This window comes from Delphinus delphis, chromosome 15 (assembly GCF_949987515.2).
Source record: "Delphinus delphis chromosome 15, mDelDel1.2, whole genome shotgun sequence".
Taxonomy (NCBI): domain Eukaryota; kingdom Metazoa; phylum Chordata; class Mammalia; order Artiodactyla; family Delphinidae; genus Delphinus; species Delphinus delphis.
The window spans coordinates 66,128,299-66,152,809 of NC_082697.1; the positions used below are offsets into that span (position 1 = coordinate 66,128,299).

The following is a 24,511-nucleotide window of genomic DNA, read 5'->3' on the forward strand; positions in this document are numbered from 1 at the left end:
CTAAGAAAGGATAGTGAGGAAACAAAAGACACACAGCAGAATTAAAATCACTCAAGGCAGTAAAAGCATAATTGAAGTTGTGGGTGAATCATATTAAAATGAATAATTGGTATAAAAAAAGGCAAAAACACAAAAATAAGGAAAGATGAGATGATAGATATGGAAGCCAGAGACTAAAACTTTCCCTTGATGACTGAAAGGACTCATCATGTTCTAGGAAAAATAAACAAAAGAATACCTACATCTAGACATAGTCTGTTAAAAATAAAACTATGATAGAACATTACAAAAAAGAACATCAACAGGCCAATAAGAACCTGTGAAAAGGGCTTCCCTGGTGGTGCAGTGGTTAAAATCCACCTGCCAATGCAGGGGACACGCGTTCAAGCCCTGGTCCAGGAAGATCCCACATGCTGTGGAGCAACTAAGCCCATGCACCACAACTACTGAGCCTGTGCTCTAGAGCCTGCAAGCCACAACTACTGAAGCCCACGTGCCCAAACTACTGGAGCCCACGTGCCACAACTACCGGAGCCTACGTGCCTAGAGCCCGTGCTCCGTAACAAGAGCAGCCATCGTAATGAGAAGCCTGTGCACCTCAATGAAGAGTAGTTCCCGCTCGCCACAACTAGAGAAAGCCCATGCGCAGCAACAAAGACTCAACACAGCCAAAAATAAATAAATAAATTAGTTAATTAAATCTATTAAAAAAAAAGAACCTGGGCTTCCCTGGTGGTGCAGTGGTTGAGAGTCCGCCTGCCGATGCAGGGGACGCGGGTTCGTGCCCTGGTCCGGGAAGATCCCACATGCCGCGGAGCAGCTGGGCCCGTGAGCCATGGCGGCTGAGCCTGCGCATCCGGAGCCTGTGCTCCGCAACGGGAGAGGCCACAACAGTGAGAGGCCCACGTACCACAAACAAACAAACAAACAAAAACACAAAAATTAAAGATAAAGAGAGAATATTAAAAGCAGTGAAGGAAAAGCAACAAGTAACATACAAGGGAACTCGCATAAGTCTATCAGCTGATTTTTCAGCAGAAACTCTGCAGGCCAGAAGGGAGTGGCACAATATGTTTAAAGTGATGAAAGGTAAAAACCTACAATCAAAAATACTCTACTTGGCAAGGCTCTCATTCAGATTTGATGGAGTGATCAAAAGCTTTACAGACAAGCAAAAGCTAAAAAAGTTCAGCACCACCAAATGAGCTTTATAACAAATGTTAAAGGAACTTCTCTAGGAAAAAGGAAAGGCCACAACTAGAAACAAGAAAATTACAAAATGAAAAAGGTCACCAGTAAAGGCAAACCTACAGTAAAGGTAGGAAATCATCCACACACAAAGCTAGTAGGGAGGTTAAAAGTCAAAAGTAGTAAAATCATCTATACCCACAATAAGCAGTTAAGAGATACAGAAAACAATTAGATGTAAATATATGATATCAAAAATAGTAATTGGGAGCGGAGGAGAGTACAAATGCAGGGTTTTAAAAATGCATTTGAAATGAAGAGATCAGCAACTTATATACACACACACACCAATACACACACATATACAGACTGCCATATAAAATCCTCATAGTAACAACCACAAACCAAAAATCTAAACTAGACATACACAAAAAAAAGAAAAAGGAATCTGAACATAACACTAAAGATAGTCATCAAATCTTAAGAGAAGAGAAAAAAAGAAAAATAATAAAATGGCAATATGAACATAAATATCAATAATTACCTTAAATGTAAATGGATTAAATGCTCCAACCAAAAGACATAGATAGAGTGGCTGAATGGATACAAAAACAAGACCTGTATATATGCTGCCTACAAGAGACTCACTTCAGATATAGAGACACACACAGACTGATAGTGAAGGGATGCAAAGAGGTATTCTGTGCAAATGGAAATCAAAAGTAGCAATACTTATATGAGACAAAATAGACTTTAAAATAAAGTCTGTTACAAGAGACAAAGAAGGATACTATATAATGATCAAGGGATCAATCCAAGAAGCGATATAACAATTGTAAGCATATATGCATCCAACATAGGAGCACCTCAATATATAAGGCAAATATTAACAGACATAAAAGAAGAAATTGACAGTAACACAATAATAGTTGGGGGCGGGGCTTTAACACCCCACTTACATCAATAGACAGATCATCTAGACAGAAAATTAATAAGGAAACACTGGTCTTAAATGACACCTTTGATCACACGGACTTAATTGATATACATAGAGCATTCCATCTGAAAGCAGCAGAATATACATAATTTCAAGTGCACATGAAACATTCTCCAGGACAGATCACACGCTAGGCCACAAAAAAGCCTCAGTAAATTTAAGAAAATTTAAATCATATCAAGTATCTTTTCCAACCATAGAACTATGAGGCTAGAAATCAACTATAAGAAAAAAACTGCAAAAATCACAAATACGTGGAGGCTAAACAACCAATGGATTACTGAAGAAATCAAAGAGGAAATAAAAAAATACCCAGACACAAATGAAAATGAAAAAACAATGATCCGAAACCTATGGGATACAGCAAGAGCAGTTCTTTTTTTTTTGCGGTACACGGGCCTCTCACCCCTGTGGCCTGTCCCGTTGCGGAGCACAGGCTCCAGACGCGCAGGCCTATCGGCCATGGCCCATGGGCCCAGCTGCTCCGCGGCATATGGGATCCTCCCAGACTGGGGCACGAACCCGTGTCCCCTGCATCAGCAGGCGGACTCTCAACCACTGCGCCACCAGGGAAGCCCAAGAGCAGTTCTAAGAGGGAAATTTATAGCAATACAATCTTACCTCAGGAAACAAGAAAAATCTCAAATAAGCAACCTAACCTTACAACTAAAGGAACTAGAGAAAGAAGAATAAGTGAACCCAAAGTTAGTAGAAGGAGAGAAATCATAAAGATCAGAGGAGAAATAAATGAAATAGAGACTAAAAAACAATAGAAAAGATCAATGAAACGAAAAGCTGGTTCTTTGAAAAGATAAAAAAAATTGATAAACCTGTAGCCAGACTCATCAAGAAAAATAAGGGAGAAGGCCCAAATCAATAAAATCAGAAATGAAAGAGGGGAAATTACAACCGACACTACAGAAATACAAATGATCATAAGAAGCTACTATGAACAGCTATATGCCAAAGAAATGAACAACCCAGAAGAAATGGTCAAATTCTTGGGAAGGTACAATCTCCCAAGAGTGGACCTTGAGGAAATAGAAAATATGAACAGACTAATTACCAGTAATAAAGTTGAATCAGTAATTTAAAAACCCCCAACAAACAAAAGTCCAGGACCAGAGGGCTTCACAGGTGAATTCTACCAAACATTTAGAGGAGAGTTAACATGTACCTTCTCAAACTATTCCAAAAAATTGCAGAGGCAGGAACACTTCTGAACTGATTCTGTGAGGCCTGCATCACCCTGATACCAAAACCAAAGTTATCACAAAAAAAGAAAATTACAGGCCAACATCACTGATGAACATAGATGCAAAAATCCTCAACAAAATATTAGCAAACCAAATCGAACAATACATTAAAAGTATCATAGGCTTTCCCTGGTGGTGCAGTGGTTGAGAGTCCACCTGCCGATGCAGGGGACGCGGGTTCGTGCCCTGGTCTGGGAAGATCCCACATGCCGCGGAGCGGCTAGGCCCGTGAGCCATGGCCGCTGAGCCTGTGCGTCCGGAGCCTGTGCTCCACGGCGGGAGAGGCCACAACAGTGAGAGGCCTGCATACTGCAAAAAAATAATAAATAAATAAAAATAAAAATGAAAATAAAAAAATAGAAAAAGAAAATCTTCTGAATTAAAAAAACAGAGGGAAAAAAAAGAATGGGGCTTCCCTGGTGGCGCAGTGGTTGAAAGTCCGCCTGCCGATGCAGGGGACACGGGTTCGTGCCCCGGTCCAGGAAGATCCCACATGCTGCAGAGTGGCTGGGCTCGTGAGCCATGGCCGCTGAGCCTGCCCGTCCAGAGCCTGTGCTCCACGGCGGGACAGGCCACAACAGTGAGAGGCCCGTGTACCGCAAAAAAAAAAAAAAAAAAGAATGGATGTACTACCATCTAACAAGGGGATTGGTACAAGGCCTCCATGCAGTTCATCTGACAGATAACCATGTATCACATATTTGAAGTGTGCCAGGTGTGCTGGGGAAAGTGTGTGTTTAGGGGGACAACGGCAACTACTTGCTCATTCATTTTTTTTTATTATTATGTAAAGTTTCAAACATAAAGAAACACTGAAAACCTTGTACAGTGAACATTTGTATACCCATCTCCTAGATTTTACCATTAGTTTTTCACTTGTTTTATCACATACCTGTTCATCCCTCTCTCCATCAATTAAGGCATCTTATTTTTTGACACATTTCAAAGAAAATATATACACTTCCTCATAAATACTTTGGCATGTATATCATTAACTGTTCAATAGTTATGTTTTTTCATTTGCTAAAAAATTTGCATACAATGAAATGCACAAGTCTTGTGTTCATTCACTGAGTTTTGAGAATTGCATGTATTTGTGTAACCCAAATCTCTCTCAACATATACAACATTACCATCACCCCAGGGAGTTCCCTCATGGGCCCATCATATACTTTTTCATAATTAAAAAAATGTAAAACTATTTGGAATGTATATAATATGATCCCATTTTTGCTATAGAAATACAGAAAAACACTGGAAGGAAAAATATAAAAAGTGATTATTTCTGGATAGTGGGATTACCATTGATACTTATTTTCTTCTATTCCTTTCTCTGTATTTTCTAAATTTGATGTAACGTATTACTTGGGTGGTAAGAAAAAAAGCAGTAAAAGCTACTTAAAAGAAAACAAACATCTTTCAATCTTTTTATGAATGATGTCACACATATAAGAATATTAATACATCGTTAAAGTAATCATTCTGAAGATAATGTATGTAGCAAACTTATAAATATTTTAATATTAGATTACAATGAAAAAATTAAAGGAAATGTTAATACCATAATCGCCATGATATGACGTGTATACACACAGAACAGGACTAGAAGGGCGTAAGAAAAAAAAGTGGCTATATTTCTCATGCTGTTCCCTGGGGCCTGTTAGAGTGATGAGATTATGGGTAATTAAAAAAAAAGTTATATGACTTTTTCTAAATTAAAAATTAGTAGTTAAAATAACCCATAAGACCCTGACTTCAGGGTCACCCATCTCTACATACATGGGCCAGCTCTGGAGAAGTGAACCCTCTCAGGCAAGCTACAAAATCTTTCCTGACTTTTGCAAAGGCCTCACGTGGGCCACACATTTTGGTTGGGCTTGGAACATATGCTCCAAACCACTACAGTAAGACAAAACAAACAGGTACTAAGTTACCTCTTTCTGGAAAGATGTTGTTTTTGGTGAGTTTGACACTTTTGGGTCTTGGGTTGTTATTATCCATACCCATGATGAGGTTGCGGAAAAACAGATCAAATTTCTTTCTGCTGTCTGCGTTGATGGTGCCGGCCACGGTCCACACCAAGGCAAAAAGGAAGAGACCTTGCAGCCAGAGGAAGATCTGTTGGCTTGTCAGGCTTTCAACTAATTCACTTTCCTTCTCTTCTATTTCCCTGATTTCATCTAAAAGCAAGAAAAGGAATCTCAGGAAAAGCTGCAGAGTGCAATAGATATGAATTGGGCAGTTTTGTCTGTGAGCGGCCTGGGAAGAGGATTGATACTGGTTGAATGGCATCACCTGCCAGATCCTTTATCCACATACATTAAAAAAAATTTTTTTATTGTGGTAAGATATGCATAACATAAAAATTACCATCTTAACCATTTTAAAGTTCAGTGTTATTAAATACATTCATGTTGTTGTGCAACCATCACCACTATTCATATCCAGCACTATTTTCATCTTGCAAAGCTGAAACTAATTCATTACCCTCTCCCCAACGGCCTGGCAAACAACATTCTACTTTCTGTCTTTATAAATTTGACTAACCTAGATATGTCTTAGAGGTGAAATCATATAGTCTTTTCTGACTGGCTTATTTCTCTTAGCATAATGTCCTCAAGGTTCATCCATGTTGGCGCATGTATCAGAATTTCTTTTTTTTTATGTTGGCCGCACCATGCGGCTTGTGGAATCTCTGTTCCTGAACCAGGGATTGAACCCAGGCCACAGCAGTGAAAGCACCAAACACTAACCACTAGACCACTAGGGAACTCCCCAGAATTTCCTTCCTTTTTTAAGGCTGAATAATATTTCACCATATGTATATACTTGATCTATTTATCCATTCATTGGTTGATGGACACTTGGGTTGCTTCCACCTTTGGCTTCTGTGAATAATGCTGCTATGAACATGGGTGTACAAATATCTGTTTATGTCCCTACTTTCAATTCCTTTGTACATATACCAGAAGCAGAAGTGCTAAGTCATCTGGTAATTCTATTTTTAATTCTGAGGATCTGACAAACTATTTTCCATAGTAACTGTACCATTTTACATTTCCATCAACAGTGCACAAGGGTTCCAATTTCTCTACATCCTCATCAACACTTGTTCTTTTGGTTGTTGATGCTGTTGTTCTTGTTGTCAGTGCTTGCAGATGACATGATACTATATATAGAAAATCCTAAAGGCATCACCAAAAAACTACTACAGTTCACCAGTAAATTCAGTAAAGTTGCAGGATTCAAAATTAATAAAATTAATATGCAGAAGTTGGTTGCACTTCTATACACTGAAAACAAACTACTATAAAGAGAAATTAAGGAAAGAATCCCATTTAACATTGCATCAAAAAGAATAAAATATCTAGGAATAAATCTAAATAAGGAAGTAAGAGACCTATATTCGGAAAACTACGAGACACTGATGAAGAACTGAAAATGACACAAACAGATGGAAAGATATATTGTGTTCATGGATTGGAAGAATTAATATTGTTAAAATGACCATGCTACCCAAGGTAATCTACAGATTCAATGCAATCCTCATCAAAATATCAAAGGCATTTTTCACAGAACTAGAACAAATAATTCTAAAAGTTGTATGCAAACACATAAGACCCCCTAATAGCCAAAGCAATCTTAAGAAAGAAGAACAGAGCTGGAGGCATAATGTTCCCAGACTTCAGACTATACTACAAAGCTACAGTAATCAAGACAGTATGGTGCTGGTATAAAAGCAGAAATACAGATCAATGGAACAGAATAGGGAGCCCAGAAATAAACCCATACACTTATGGTCAATTAATCTATGACAAAGGAGGCAAGAATATATAATGGAGAAAGGACAGTCTCTTCAGTAAGTGGTGCTGGGACAATAGGACAGCTATATGTAAAAGAATAAAATCAGAACATTTTCTCACACCATATGCAAAAAATAAACTCAAAATGGATTAAAGACCTAAATGTAAGACCATAAACCATAAAACTCCTAGAAGAAAACATAGGCAGAACACTCTGACATAAATAGTAGCAATATTTTTTTGATTTGTCTCCTAAGGCAAAGGAAACAAAATCAAAACTAAACAAGTGGGACCTGATTAAACTTAAAAGCTTTTGCATATCAAAGGAAACCATGGACAAAATGATAAGACAACCTACTGAATCAGAGAAAATATTTGCAAATGATATTACTGATAAGGGGTTAATATCTAAAATACAAAAGCAGGTCATATAAATCAACAACAAAAAAACAAACAACCTGATTAAAAATGGGCAGAAGATCTGAATAGACATTTTTCCAAAGAAGAGATACAGATGGCCAACAGGCACATGAAAAGATGTTCAACATCTTTTTTTTTTTTTTTTTTTTTTTTGCAGTACGTGGGCCTCTCACTGTTGTGGCCTCTCCCGTTGCGGAGCACAGGCTCTGGACGCACAGGCTCCAGACGCGCAGGCTCAGCGGCCATGGCTCACGGGCCCAGCTGCTCCATGGCATGTGGGATCTTCCCGGACCGAGGCACGAACCCGTGTCCCCTGCATCGGCAGGCGGACTCTCAACCACTGCGCCACCAGGGAAGCCCCGTTCAACATCTTTAATCATCAGAGAAATGTAAATGAAAACCATAATGAGGTATCACCTCACACCTGTCAGAACAGTTATCATCAAAAAGACCACAAATATCTAATGTTGGTGAGGATGTGGAGAAAAAGCAACCCTCGTACACTGTTGGCAGGTATGTATATTGGTGCAGCCACTGTGGAAAACAGTATGGAGGTTCCTCAGAAAACTAAAAATAGAGTTGTCATATGATCCAGCAATCCCACTCCTGGGCACATATCTGAAAAAACAAAAACACTAATTCAAAAAGATACATGCACCCAATGTTCATAGCAGCATTATTTACAATAGCCAAGATATGGAAGCAACTTAAGTGTCCACCCACAGATGAATCATTAAAGAAGATGGACTACTCAGCCATAAAAATGAATGAAATTTTGCCATTTGCAAGAACATGGATGGGCTTGGAGGTTATTATGCTTAGTAAAATAAGTCGGACAGAAAAAGACAAATATTGCATGTTGTCACTTATACGTGGAATCTAAAAATTACAACACACTAGTGGATATAACAAAAAAGAAATGGACTTACAGATATAGAAAACAAACTAGTAGTTACCAGCGGGAAGAGGGACAGGGGAGGGGCAAGCCAATGTTTGGTGATTAAGAAGTACCAACTACTATGTATGTAACAAATAAGTTACAAGGATATATTGTACGACACAGGGAATACAGCCAGTATTTTATAATAACTTTAATGGAATATAATCTTTAAAAATTGTGAATCACTGCGTTTTACACCTGAAACATATAATATTGTAAATCAAATATACCTAAATTTTTTAATAAGCACAATCTCAATCTAATTATGCGAACATATGAGGCAAACTTAAATTGAGAAGCATCCTATAACATAACTGGCCAGTCTTCATCTGTGAAAAAGTTATGAAATATAAGGAAAGACTGAAGAACTGTCATAGCTTGTAGGCGACCAAAGAGATAACAACAATTAAGTACAATGTGGCATCTTGAATTGGATCCTGGATCAGAAGAACATTTGTGGAAAAATGTGAAATTCAAATAAAGTGTAGTTAACAGTATAGTATCAATGTTAACTTCCTTATTATGATAATTGTACCTTCATTATATAAGATGTTAACATTAAAGAAATCTCGGTAAAGGGTACATGTGACTCTACATTCTTTTAGCAATTTTTCTTTAAGTCTAAAATTATTTCAAAATAAAAGGCTAAAAATGTATTCGGTGTTCCTTATCTCAAGTCCTTGTTAATCACAGCTACCATGTTCTTGCATTTTAACACTGACAGAGTAAAAAATTATAGCCCCAAAATCAAATATGTGTGCATTCAAACCCAGTCCCCCATTTTTAGTAGTTGTGTGTATTTGAGCACTCCTGAGAGGATTCATAGCTATAGATTCAGGAAGGCAAGAGATGAGGTTACTCAGGACTGTGGACAATAAGTTCACTTCTCATGCTGGTGCTTTCTTTCCTGGAGGAGATACTACACAAGGATAGTAAAAGGAGCTTGGGAAAGTATGTAAAATTTACAAATAAAAATACAAATATGTGATATTGTATGAATTAGTGTGCTTCTAAAAATATTGCCTGTAATTTTAATTTTAGAAAATCAAATAATATTTAGCTAGAGAAAGTCTCCACTCAAGTTTCCCATGTTACTTTTTTTTTTAATCTACATCTATAATGCCTTTGGAAGAAATGGGCTGAGAAAATATGTTCATGTAGCAGAAGCTGTAAGAAGATTCACCTTCAGTTTGAATTATGTATTATCTTGAGAAAGAAATGGCATCCAATAAAAGTTCTCCAAATTAACACATCTTTTGTCATTTCCAATAGAATCCTGTAAAATTTGATTTATGTGAAATGGTTATAGAGAACTTCTCCAGGACATTTAAACCAATGGTTCTCCATGTCCTGGAGAAGTTCCCTAGTTCTGGAGACTAATGTGATCAGTTTTTTTATAGTGTATCTATGTGTTTTATGAATTCAGATTTTTGTAATATAAGTTTTCTTAAAATGGAAAAACTTCCTATCTTATTCTTTTCAGAATCTTTTTTTTCCTGATATACATTTACATATGTCATCTAAATTCATTTTCCTCCAGGATATCCCTCCCTGTTAGGTAAAGAGGAACAGGAATTATTATTCCCATTGTGTGGATGAGGAATCTAATACTGAGGAAGAATGGGCTAATTTGCACAAGAATACCCAGGAAGTCAATGTAAGATCAAGCCAAACTATATGGACTCTTTCCACCAAACTCTACTATCTACACTCAAAAGACTTGCTGGTTCTAGACCAAAATGCTGGTCTCATTGTAACTCATGGAGGAATAATAGGGGTGGGAGCAGAAGAAATGGCCAAGGCACACCATACGCTCATTTGGCTTAAGAACTGTAGGGTAGTACTTACCTAGCAGAGAGGAGTACAGTCTCATCATTGAGAAGGCAAGGTGGATGGGAGATGTTTGGACCACAAATTTACACTGAAGCTGAATAAATTCCAGACAGGGCTGGATAAGCCACATGAACATGTCATTGACCTAAGAGTAGAAAGTGAGATTTGACATTATTAAAAAGTGTGTTTAAGACCAAGAGCTTGGTACACCTTGAGGAGGCTGGAAATGTTGGTAAGACTGCTGATTACTTTTGAGTCTAGGTGTACTGAGGAAAGTCCACAGGCACCAAGACAGATGCGCCCAGCTTCCTATTTAATGGACTGTGCAGCCCACTGGCTATTCCCCACGCCTCCCATTCCACTAAGCTGAAGCTTGGAGCCACTATGGGTCAGCTACAGGATGCATGAAATAGTTTTAGGTCCCAGCCACAGTATCTGCCTTTGTTTCTATAAAAAAAAATGTTAGGAATTCTAAACAACTGATTTGCAAATGACTGACTGGCATTTATAAGGCAGGTCTCCTGTAGAAAGTGGCCACAGGGAATTTCAGGCTCATTTTCAGTGATTCCCCGTATGTATGTATGTACATACTTATTGGTGGGTATGTTAATTGTTGTCTCTTGGCTCTGCTCCCCACCCAATTTAAAACAACTAATGAGAACCTACTACATAGCACAGGGAGCTCTACTCAGCACTCTGTGGTGACATAAATGGGAAGGAAATCCAAAAAAGAGGGGATATATGTATATGTATGGATGACTCACTTTGCTCTACAGCAGTGTAGAGCAACTATACTCTAATAAAAAATATATTAAAAAATGACTTGCCTCACTTTCTCCTCTTAGTGTTTTTTTCACTTTTGTTATACTTTGTGACTTTCGCTGTAAATTACCTTAAGTTATTTTTTTGTAAGTAGGTAGGTCATCACTAAATAAATATACAGATACTGATTATACACAGATATGTGTGCATATATGAATGTTTAGATGTCTTTATATGTATATATGACTATATATGAGTACATAGATATGTGGTTTTCAGTCAGTAAAATTTATTGTGCATCTACTAAATGCAGTGTGGTAGGTGCTAAGGATAAATGATGAACAAGATAGACAAGGTCCCTGTCCTCGTGGTCTGAGGGGAAGGGAAGACAAACAAAAAATAAATAAACAAGCAAGGAAATGAAAGTATTTACAAATCATGAATGTACTAGCAGGAAACAAATAAAGGTATTACAATGGGAAATAACAGGAAGTTTTTAATAGGGTGGTCAGGGAAGACTTCTTGGAGAAGGAGGCCTTTATGCTGACACCTGGATGACAAAAAAGTGAATCATCCCTTATGAGAATAAATGGGGCAAGATTTCCAGAAAGAGGAACAAAAAATGCAAAAGCTTTGAGGTAGTAAAACCTGGGGTTTTCTAGGAATGGAAACAACACCCAAGGGCTGGAAGATAATGAGCTGAGGCTGAGAAGAGGGTAGGTGAGGTTGGAGAGGCAGGCTGGGTGGGATCACAGTCTCAGAGGCCCGATAAGAAGTTAGACTGTACTAAGGATACTGGGAAGTTTCTGAAGGCTTCCTGTGCATGTGTAGATTGGTTTCTCACTGTGCATGTGGATATGTGTCTATGTAAATAAACATGCTACATATATATTGTGCATGTATGTAAATGTGACAGGAGAGGGGCTGTCCTACACAGTTCCCCAGACTGTTTCCACAGTGGGAAGAGAATCCACCTCGGATCCTTCTTGGCTTCTTCAGTGGGAAACTTTCCTAGGGAATCAGAAACACCATAAGAACTGGTTCTCCCTTCCTACTTCCCTTGTCTGAGTGTGTGCTAATGTAACCTGAACATTCACATCTCTTTTAGGAAGGGAAGAAGAAAATGGACACTCTTAGTAGCTGCACTAAGAGAATTTCTAACTGGTTCTGGCTCCCTAAATATAGAAGGTATGGAGTCTAGGTTACAGGGACGGGAAGTGGCAGTGAAGAGAGGAACACAGGTCTTCCTAACCTGGTCCATCTTTAGAGCAACTTCCAGAGGCATTTCTCCTAGTAGGCAATGGGGAAAGGGGTGACATTCCAGTCATCAAATAGAACGTTTCTCAAGCACCAGAATTCTCCACTGGGGAGCCAAGAAGTAATGGAGAAGGTGGAAGAGAAAGGAGAAATTGACTGCATCACCCCATCCCCACCACATGGAGTGAAAGTCAGAAAAATGGCAGGTAGCCAGGAAGCAAGATAATTAGGGACAGTCAGGGAATTTCCTGCTCCTTCTTGCCTTCTGTAATTATGAATGTGAAAATGATCCTAGAAGACCTTTGAGATGAGGAGTAGGGAGACAGGGAGGGACAGGAAGGAAAGGGACCAGAGGATCTCACCAATTCCTTGTGTTCCTCGGTGAGACTGGAAGGCAGGGTGTCCATGTATGAATCCTTCAGGGGCTTCCAACCTAGCTGATGGGGCTCCATGTAGATCATCCCACACCTGGCAAGCACAAACAGAGGACCAGCCCGGTCCACATCTGGCTCCCAAGCACGTAGGGGTGAAGTAAATGTAGGAGGTCATGGTGAGGTAAGAGGCTGGAGCTTGGGTCGGGGCATAGACCCTCACCAGCTCCAAGCCAAAGGAAAGATGCACAGATTTTGCCAGGAAAGGGTGGAGACCAGTGCTGAGAGTTGGGTCTTGAGAATCAGAGACCTGGATTCAAATCCCAGCCCCAGACCTTACTAATTGAGTGACCTTGGGCAAATTTCTTTACCGTCTCTGAACTTCTCTGTCCTTGTCTGTAAATTGAGGAATATAAAAAATATGTAGTTCATAAGGTTGTTGTAATGGTTAAATGAAAGGCCTAGAACACAGAAACCTCTTAATCAATGAAAGCTACTATTATCATTACCATAATGTTAGTACATTACCATGCACTGACATGTAACATTTTGTTTAGCACTTTTTTCCCCCATTCTGTTGTATCTAGGCACTCCCTCCTTTGTTACTAACACTGGCTACCATTTATTGAACACCTACTGCGTGTCAGCCATTATGCTAAGTCTTAATGGCCTTCATCTCTAAATATTCCGCTTTATGGTATACATTTTAGACATGAGGAGACTGTAGCTCAGAGAGGCTACGTGACTCAGAAGAGGTCACACAGCTAGCAAGTGGTGTGGCCAGGGTGGGAGCCCAAGTTGGTCTAACTTGCCATAGGCTCTTTCTCTTCCCTTACATTGCCTTTGGGAATGTGGGCTGATTTTATTTTATTTTATTTTTTATGGACTGAAGTTACACTATTGGATTAATTCTTATCCTTGGCACACTCATCATTAGCCCATGCATGGCCTTTCTCAGTTAATTGTTTTCAATAATGTACTAAGTGCCCATGAACCCAATACCCAGGCAGAAGCTAGGGTCTTGACAATAACCTTCATCTAACCATATAGTCTCCCTTATCCTATGCCCGTGGCTTTCCCCACCTGAGGTTATACAGCATCTTGAATCTCATGCTCACCTGTGCTTTGATTTCTTTCCTTCTTATAGAGTTTTATAGCATATATATATATATATATATATATATATATTTACTTGTTTTTAATAATTTAAAAGGGGACACTATGCTGTATGTAATATTACAGGCTTACTTTTATACATAATATTGTTAAGATTTTATCTTTAATTTTACTAAGATTTATCTTATATAGTTGCTTGTCAGTACAGTTCATTTATTTTGAATGACATACAAATACTACGATATGTGATCTTATTATACTTTTTAATTCGCTCCTGTTAATGGGCATTTGGGTCGTTTCTAAGTGTTTGTTATTGTAAATTATGCTACTCTGAAAATTCTGGTACATGTCTCCTATTGTACATGGGCAAAAGTTTCCTTTGGGTATATATCAATACTTACAAGCAGAATTGCTGGGTCATGAGGCATAAGAAAGATCAACTTTAGGAGATGATATCAATCTCTTTTCCAAAGTGATTGCCTGACTTTAGATTCCTACCAGCACTGTGGATTGAGGACTAACTTTACGACAAATCTGACAACAAGTAGTGCAGGTGATCTGCTGGAGTTTAATCACATTTATGGATTTTTAGAGCTTTCCCTCCTGCGTAGGGTTAGTGAGGCCTCACATTCCCTCAGGGGGTCCCTGCAAGCTGACTGACCTGCTCACAGTGGCGGGGGAGGCCTGCTCCAGGTCAGCTGGCTCGAAGATCAGACTCATCTTGGAGCTCATCTGGATAATCTCTCCACTCATTAAACAAAGCTGAAAGTACAAAGCAGAGGGGTGGAGGGCAGCAAACGAATTAAATTCCATCTGCAAGTGAAAGGCATCAGTGGGGACAGAGATGGTTTGAATTCATTCAACAAATACTTCTTGAGCACCTATTCTGTGCCAGGCACTATGCTAGTTGTGCAGAATGAAACAGACAAAAATTCCTGTCCTCTTGAGGTTTGCATTCTGCTCGGAGGAGACAGATGATAAGCAAAATATATAGAATATACAGTGATGAAAGTGCTTTGGAGAAGAATAACGTCGAAGAGGGGCTGGAGAATGCTGTGTGTGGTGAGCTGTAATATTAAATAGGGAGGTCAGAGAACCACTGACTTGCAGCCTTAGATGAAGAAACCAGAAATTATCAGACTACAGCAAGTTTCATGGTTCCTTCCTCAGTGGAAGGAATTTAATAGCACACCCCCATCCAGTTTTATTTGCTCAAGTTTCCCACAAAGACTCCTTTTGGAATCCCTCATGGACTGGCCCAGGGTTAGAATGACAAGAATATCTCCACATCCTTTTTTGGAATGGAAGGAAAGACCATTACAAGTCCTAGTGTTTAGCAGGCATATCCCTGCTTTACAAGTCCGTGGTGCTGCTTCTCATTTGCCAACATGGGTTAAAGTGAGATGTTTAAGTCATAAGATGGCCTGAGGCCTTGGTCTCTCAGGGGAAAAGAGGAAACGCCATTGTTCCCTGCTTCTCATCCTAAATTGTGGTTTTCAAAGTTTCTGATATATTACCTGACCCACATCAAACACATCTGGAACAGGTCATTACGTGCAACCCTAGGAAGGTCACGGCTGTTATGGGACTAATACCATTAACAGTGTCATCTCTGAAAATCAAGAAAAGTGAAACAGACCCATACCTGTGACAGTAGTTTGATTTCATTCAGAGCTGTGAAGAGCCATCAGGAAATTCACTGATTATGACTCTTTATACTTCTGATCTCAAGACCAACCAATACATGTGTACAATTAGTTTATATAACATAGTCCATATCGTGTAATAAAACTTATTCTTTTTTTATATGTTATATAATCAAAATTACGAACACGATATTATTAGTGTATGTATATAATATGGATAATTAGGCCTTCCATTGTTGAGCATGACTCACTCTTAGTCTTGCAAAATTTAAATGCAGAAGGAAAATATATTTTGATTTGATAATGATGTATAGTCAGTGTAAGACCTATTCCTTGAAATGGTGATAAATATTATTTTATTTTATTTTAATATAGCACTTGCTACATGCCAGGTAATATTATAATCAGTTTTCAAATATTAATTTATCTAACCTTCCTAACAACATTATGACATAGATACTGTTATTCTCATTTTACAGATGATGTAATTGAGGCATAGAGAGACTAAATAGCTTGCCTGAAGTTACATGACTGCTAAGTGGTTCAGGACAGGATCTGAACCCAGGCTGTCTGGCTCCAGAGCCTAAGCTCTTTAGCCACTACATTTACTGTGGCAGAATGTATTTTCCAAAGACTGCTGCAACAATATCTCCTATTCCATGTACACTTTTGCAGTGTGACCTCGCCCACCTCCATCAAGAGGTAGCGTCTATTTCTCCACCCCCTTGAATCTGAGCAGGCTCTGTGACTTCTTTGATTAATAGAATTCAGAGAAAGTGATGCTGTGCCAGTTCCAAGCATAACTCTTAATTTCCTGAAAACTTTCACTTCCTGCCTCTTGGAGATTAACCGTCACGTAAGAAGTGCCACTACTCCAAGGCCACCAGATGATAAGCCCAAGCCATGTGGAGAGGCCTGGAGGATAAGATTTTCTTTGAGAGAAAGGCAGAGAGACAGAGACACAGAGACACAGAGAGAGTTACGGAGAGATAGACAAGACGAGGAAGAATGAGCCCCCAGACGTTGAGTGAAGAATCTACCATGGATGTGTCTCCTCTAGCCCCAGCTGCCCCAGCTGACGTCATGAGGATTAGCTGAACCCACCTGAGCCCTTTCAAAATTTATAATCCACAGTGTCATGAGCAAAGTTAGGCCACTAAGCATTAAGGTAGTTTGCAATACAGCAACGGATAACCAAAACACATCTCATATATTAGGCACTATGTATGGACTCTCTTATTTAATTATCAACACCCTTATTTATTACTACCTCTTTACACATGAAGAAACTGGTGCAGAGAAGTTATGTGACTTACCCAATATAACAGCTCAGTTGTAGAGCTAGTAGGCCAATTTGATGCCAGCACCAAGGCTTTTAACCACTATACAACAGTGTCTCTAAACACACATAACTTACCCACTACAAGTACAAACAAAAGCATAATTCATGAATTGATAACTGTTACTTTCTTGTGGGGCATTTATTCTTAGTGTAATAAATGTATATATTATATAGTTTTTTTTAACGTTTTTATTGGAGTATTATTGCTTTACAATGGTGTGTTAGTTTCTGCTTTATAACAAAGTGAATCAGTTATACATATACATATATCCCCATATCTCTTCCCGCTTGCATCTCCCTCCTTCCCACCCTCCCTATCCCACCCTTCTAGGTGGTCACAAAGCACGGAGCTGATCTCCCTGTGCTATGCACCTGCTTCCCACTAGCTATCTATTTTACGTTTGGTAGTGTATATATGTCCATATATACACTACCACTCTCTCACTTTGTCCCAGTTTACCCTTCCCCCTCCCCATGTCCTCAAGTCCATTCTCTAATAGGTCTGCATCTTTATTCCCATCTTGCCCCTAGGTTCTTCATGACCATTTTTTTTTTTTTTAGATTCCATATATGTGTGTTAGCATACGGTATTTGTTTTTCTCTTTCAGACTTACTTCACTCTGTATGACAGACTCTAGGTCCATCCACCTCACTACAAATAACTCAATTTCGTTTTTTTTTTACGGCAGAGTAATATTCCATTGTTATATAGTTTTGATCAATCACTAACTTCAGTAAAAGAGTTTATTGCACACCCATGTAAAAGTGGTATCAGACAGGTACCTTTTTATTGTCATCCAGAACAGTGTTCATATTTTCAATCCAAACAGCATCCACTGGTCCATCAAATATAATCCACTTGCGGTCATCAGACGAAGTAGATGCTTGCTCCCGGAAAGCATTGGCAAGGACACCATCTGTCCACTCATGGCTCACTTGGTCAAAGCACCCATACAGCTGCCCCAAGGTGATAGCCTTGGGGTTAATGATCTTATACTCCACAGCAAATTCCTCCATCTGGTTGGCTGGGCAAGAAGATCCAACACAAGTTACAAAAGTTCTGGTGACACCAGAACATTAGGACAAGAAATAATGCCATCTAAAAGACCAAACAACTTTTATCAATATGCCATCCAAGGATAGTCCTTAAAATTTGTACTCAGTCTGTATAAAAATTGGGATAACTGGATAGGCAAAGCCTTAAGTTATTAGGTTATTACAGCTATTAGTTTCTCACCATATTGTTTTCTGAGGCTCACTTCAAACAAGTCACATGTGCCAGTCAGATCTAAAGAAGTCTGCCTGGGCCTAAAAGAACTCAGGCAGTAAAGGAGAGAGATGCCATATAATCAGGTCTCTTTACGTAACTGGCTACCCTAGAACCTTGGTTTTGACTTGAGATACGGAAACAGCTGACAGGTAAAGGATTCTGGAAAATGATGGTTACTTTCCTTTTGTCTATCTGAAGGGCTAGCTTAGTCCTGAAACCTCTTCTTTAGCTGCCCAATAAGTGTCCCCTGAGAAATGGAGCACCAGGACCCAACCAGAATACACAGGCTGATGGATGGCACATTGTATGCATTTAATAACAGAAAATAACCACACTTTTACATGATCCTTCAAAGTAAGGGAAAACTGGAGTGCCTGAGCCACGAACTAAATAAAGAATAATTTCTGCAGAATTCTGAGGCAAAGACAATGGGGTAACCTCCTTTCTCTTCATTTAGTTTCCTAAATTATATTCAATGCCAAAATTATTACTTAAGTTTGAAATGCCCAAGTTATTAAATAACAATTTATTAAGGCCAAGGTAGTGCCCAAAACAAAAAACTCAAAAATTCCACAGTAACTCAATCAGCAGTAACTCAATGTTATTAGAAAAAAATACTAAAATGAAGCATACTGGAAGGGATCCTGTAAACACAGGCACAGCAAGGCACTGCTTTTCAAAACCACAGCCTTGTGCTTTATAAAAGAAAAAACCTCAAAACTGTTTCTCTGGCAATAAACATGGCTTTTATTTGTTGAGCTAGGTTATTTACCTGCATAATCTCATTTAATTATCACAACAATCCCATTTTACAGCTGGGAAAACAGAGGCAAAGAGAGGTTTAGTCATTTGCCCAAGGTCTGGGTTTCATTCAAGAGTCTGAGGTCTTATCTTTTACATTAAGTTGAAGGAAGGAAAGAAGGAAAGGAGGGAGGGAAGGAGGGAGGCAGGGTGGATGGGAGGGCGGGAGAATGGGAGGGAGAAAAAAAGGAAAGGAGAGGGAAAGAAAGAGAGGGAAAGAAGGGATGGAAAGAAAAAAAGGAAAAGAAAAGAAACCATGCAATGATCTCCTCTTAGAACAGTTTTGTTTAGGCAAGTGGCAGGAGTTTCCCTCTCATTGGGAAACCTTTGGAGAAGCCACTGTTCAGCATTTGAGAAAATTCCTCCAGCTTTAGTGATGCACATAAAATCCCCTGTTAGAAGCTCTCCCCCTCTTTATTCTCTGCCTGCAGACCGCTGTGTGCCATGTTCTATTCCTGGCTCTAATGTCACAAATCAGGGATGGTAAAGTTAACAGCCTGGCATCATCTCTATGGAGCCAGTCAACTGAGTGGGGATTCCTGTCCTCCCTGGGAGCCAGGGATACGAGTTTTACCTTCGTGTAAATCACCCAGAGCTGCAGCCAACACTTTATAAGCACAGGTCTTGCCACCCATGGGGTCTCCGACAATCATATAGCCATGTCTTACCAGCATCATCTCGTAGATCTGGGAGGAGACATCATATAAGAAGTTAATCATTGCAGACCTCCCAGAACTGCAATTAGTCAGATGTCTACAAGGAACAAGGACTGCAGTCCTTTATTTGTCATCTATTGTTTAAATATCTTTTGGATGAATAACTCTATGTGTGCATCTCAGATTATTTAAGGGATGGGAAATACTATTTGCTCTGCACCTATCTATGTGCTAAGCAGCACTGACTTACCTAAGTTATTTCATTTAATCCACTCAGGTATCATTAACTACTTTTAAATGGTGGGAACACTGAGCTCAAGAGAGGCTAACTAACTTGCCCAAGCTCATCAGTGGTGGAACCAGGATTTGACCACGGGGCTCTCTGACTTCAATGCCACTAATCTTTTCATTGCACCATTTCTGCTTGCTTTTAAAGAGGAAAAGGAAACAATGGTCATTTTAGCCAACTGCATTTCTGTTGGAAATTTCCTTTCTCAAGGCCTAAATGCTATTCTGACTTGATTGGAACTCTCAATAGATTAAAATGTATTTTCTGAGCCAGGGGCGATGCTGTAAAACATAAATGAACTTCCATGTAATTTTAGGCCCTACCCTTGAGAATCAACAGCTAAGTGGAAGCTCATTTTTTGAATTTTCTAATTGTTTTGTCTGTGACAAGTAGTCCATGACAGTTGAAATGCAAATGCTTTGGTCATTTATATTAACGTGAAATGTTTTCTCTCTCCTTTTAAACTGTGAGTCTCTCAGCAAGAGGGAATATGTGAAGCTTTTTATTTTAAGGATTGTTTGCATTATTTTTCACCTTGGAAGTGAGTTATACAGAGGGTGTAAATTAGGACAATGGGGGTGGTACAGGTACTGACAAAAGTGAGCCGGCAAATATTTGTTAAACACCTATTATGTGCCAGATACTGTTCTAAGTTCTACAGACAGAGAGGACAAAACAACAAAATCCCCAACCATCAAGCAAGGTTTACATTCAAGTAGACTGCAAAGACATTTCAGATTGAATAAAGATAAATGGAGTTGACTGTGCATTAGAAAAAAAGAGAGAAAGGCACTTATGATTCAATAGCCTCTCACCTTCCCCCTCACGTAACTTTAAATGGATAATCAAGGTATCAATATACAAAAGGGAAGTTAGCGCCATATATTTTGCTTTGGAAAACTGGTACTAAACTATATAAAAGTTCATCTGTAGGTCTGTAAATTACTTTGGAATACATAAAAAAGTAAGATAAGTTGACGGATGGATGGATGGATGGATAGGTAAATGATAAAGCAAGTATTATAAAATGTTAATTATAAAATCTAGGTGGTGGGTACATGGGTATTCTCAGTAAAATTCTTTCAATTTTTCTGCATGTTTAAATCTTCTATTATAAAATATTGGAAATAAAAGCTCATGCCTAGTTTAAAAAAGTCCATCTATGAAATCCCAACGAATAGATTGGGATTCAATATTAAGTTAAATGAATTGTGTCAAGAGTAGCACATTTGATGAATAGTTGGGAAAAAATTTTTATTCCTAAAAATTTTTATTCTGATCTCAGAATCTGGAGACCTGGGTCCTACTTTGACCTTTAATTCTAAATAACAATATGATTTTGGGAAATGATGATATTTCTGATGTTTGTGGAGATGGTGAGGTTGATTTTGATATGGTAATCAGCACTATATCTAGCATTTTATGTACTTCTTGTCTCAAAATTACTCTGTGGGGAAGGTTTTACTCCCTCCATTTTACAGTCGAAGAAACCAGGGCTCAGAATGGTGAACGAACTTGCCTAAAATCTCACAGCAAAAAACTGATGGGGGTGAGATTTGAAACTAGGTTTATGTGAGTCCAAATCTGTTCCCTCTCTGGATGCCAGTGTTCTTTTTTTTTTTTTTTTTTGGATGCCAGTGTTCTTAAGGAGCCAGGAGCAGATGGAATTTAAGATCCCTTGTAGTTCTGTCCTGTGATTCTGTAGAAAAAGTGCATTTGGGGCTTATTTTATTCGACTTATGACTTTAAGTCAGTTTTACATAGAAAGTGATCCTAGGGAAGGATCCCTGAAATTAGTGCGGGGTTTCACTAAGGTTCTCCAGGGTCAAGACTGTGGAAACAGTTCTTTCACCTATTGGTAACAGCACCCTGATTTTCCCTGAGGAACCACCACTTCATGGTCCAGTCCACATGACTTGGGTGGCTCTGACTCCACCTCCACTTCTGGCAGAGGTGGGGCGGTTATAGTCTACTTCTTATCTCTGTAATTGGTTCAGGGATGGTCACGTGACTTTATGAGCACCATTCAAAGCTAATCCTGAGACTTTTGCTGAGGACACTCCAAGAACGATGCTCTTTTTCCTTCTGGGCTTGAACATGGGACAATCTAAGTGTGAGGCTACTGGGGGCCCAACTGAAAACGAATTTTTCATGCAGAGAGAGGCAGAATCCAGAAATGAGGACAGGCAGATTCCTAATGACATTATCTAAAAACATGTATCCCACTATGCCTGAAACCAACATATTTCTGTACTTTCCAAGTTAGGTAAGTGAGTAAATTCGCTTTGGTTGACTAAGAGAGTTTGAATTGGATATCTGTCACTGGGAACCAAAAAAGTTGGTTTTTGACTAATTCAAAGCCCAATGCCCTGAAAGGTTCTGTTTCATCCCCAAATGATGAAAAAGAAACCCCAGGGAAGATGGTCATAGGAAAAATATTGGATTTTAAAAGTCAGCTCCTGGAAATGAAAACTGAAGGCACAACAGATTGTTGAGTGTCTTCATCTCTAACCAGGCATCTCCAATTGCTGTCAGCTCAGTTCCAATCTACCATAGTTCTTTCTAATTCCTGGCCTCAGCAAACAGTAAACAGGTACATTCCCACATGGGTACAAGGAATCAACCTGGATAATTTTTCCAATAAACCAAGGTACTGGCTGGAGTTTCATCTTTTTGATGTTCTCATTCAGCACTTCCATAAAAACTTCGTAGTCTGGCTTTGGAAGAACAACTCCAGGAAACAAATCTGATATAATTCCCTGTTAACAAAAATTCAAGATGTGAAAAAGATGAATTATCAGATACATAACCTCAACATTTTTCTAAAATGAGATCTACAGGTAGCAGGAATCCTTGGAAAATTCCAAACCTCATTTTTCCTGTACTGAAACTTATCTACAATTACAAATTCTAACAATATCTGTTAAACATGATTTTCCTTCCCCAGAATTTTATAAGTCAGCAAATATTTAATAAGTCTGTGCTGTCTTTCAGTCATTATACTAGCAATGAACAAGACAGTCAAGATTTCTGTCTTAAAGAGCTTACAGCCTAGTTAGGAAGATAGGCATTAAAATAATTCCAAAAGAAAACTAATTACATTTGATATAAACAATTACTCACACTCAACAGCAAATATCCTAACAGTGAAACTGTTTTTATTAAAATCAGGAATTAGGGATATTGCTATTACCATTATTATTTAACATTTGGGGGAGGGTATCTGGCAATAGGTATGCTGGCTAGAGAATGGAGGGGGTGTCAGGAGATGGAAGACGTGCCGAAAACATTTTTCATCTTTGGATGTCGAGTCTCAGTGCTTAGCCAAGGTCCCAAACCACTACATACCTGAAATAGAGGGACATCTTGAGCCAAGAACTTGGCCAGGTTGACATCAAGCAAGGCCCGGAGCAGCAGGACACTCTCATTCTCCTCTGGATACTTCAGCTTCAGGTTGCCAGCGGCAGTGAGCACAGACTTGACAGCACGCATGCCATAGTCATAGTGATGCTGGGAGGAAAGTTGCTCTGAACACAGGCGGTAGGTTGCAACAATCTTCTGGGCAAGACTGGGAGAGCAAAGACATGTCTGCAGACCCTCTAGAGAGGACCATGTCCTGCTCAGCAGACATTCCCAACATGCTTGTGCCCTGTCCCTGCAGAAGCCAGGCCTGCCCACGAACTTGATGGAGAAACCCTATCGTTTGAAGGCCTCTTCACAGAGTTACCATAATGAGCTAAGGAAGCACTGTGACTTTCTTTCAAAGGCAGGATGAAAAACAGCAAGCACATACATATGTATAACATATACTGTACAAGAAGCTACATGTGTCTATACTTTTATCTGTATATATGAATGTGTACACCACACACACACACACACACACACACACACACACACGGGAAGATTACGTCAAACGATTAACAATGTTAATGCCTAAAGAGGAGGACTAAGGGTCACAAAGGGGACACTCATTTTTGCATTTCTGTAACATTACAATTTTTTTCAATATCCATGTTTTACTTTTTTAATTCAAGAAAACCAATTCAAAATTTAATATACTCAGCACACAATACATGTATGCTCATGTGCACTGCCATATCTTATTTTTCCTGGGCACACGGGGGGGAACCACATTTCCTAGCCTCCCACACAGTTACGGGTGGCCGCATCACTGAGTCCTAGTCAGTGGCATATGAATGAAAGGGAAGTGTGCCACTTTGAGGGCTGGTCCATAAAAACCTCCTCCATAAGATCCTCTATGCTCGTGTGTTGTAGCTGTGAGATATAAGTAACCTGGGTCCCTGGGGAAGAACTCCTCTGATCACAAACACCCATTTTAGATTTCTAGGGAGTGAAAAATAAACTTTTGCTATGCTAGCCCATTGGAATTTGGAGGTCAGGTTTACCCTAACTAATGTACTTATGCACATTCCCCTTGCAGGGCTCCTCTCTAACAAGACTGATTTACTTTAAAAGCAAAGACTGTGTTGCTCATCAGCACCTGGCACAGGGCTGGGCATAAGGTAGGTGGTTTGCCAATTGAATAAATAAATGAATTGAA

At 39.2% G+C, this 24,511-nt stretch overlaps 1 protein-coding gene across 1 annotated transcript in view; it reads right to left on the reverse strand.

The window, feature by feature from the left end:
• Window positions 1-24,511, reverse strand: part of DNAH3 (dynein axonemal heavy chain 3) — a 188,767-nt gene that overhangs the window by 68,316 nt on the left and 95,940 nt on the right. Inside the window, exons 33-40 of the mRNA XM_060033062.1 lie at window positions 23,296-23,515; window positions 22,572-22,706; window positions 19,577-19,688; window positions 17,715-17,956; window positions 14,605-14,705; window positions 12,819-12,924; window positions 10,453-10,582; window positions 5,376-5,621 (exon numbers count right to left, since the gene is read on the reverse strand). Of these exons, the coding sequence (XP_059889045.1) occupies window positions 5,376-5,621; window positions 10,453-10,582; window positions 12,819-12,924; window positions 14,605-14,705; window positions 17,715-17,956; window positions 19,577-19,688; window positions 22,572-22,706; window positions 23,296-23,515 (1,292 nt within the window). The remainder of the gene's footprint in view (window positions 1-5,375; window positions 5,622-10,452; window positions 10,583-12,818; window positions 12,925-14,604; window positions 14,706-17,714; window positions 17,957-19,576; window positions 19,689-22,571; window positions 22,707-23,295; window positions 23,516-24,511) is intronic.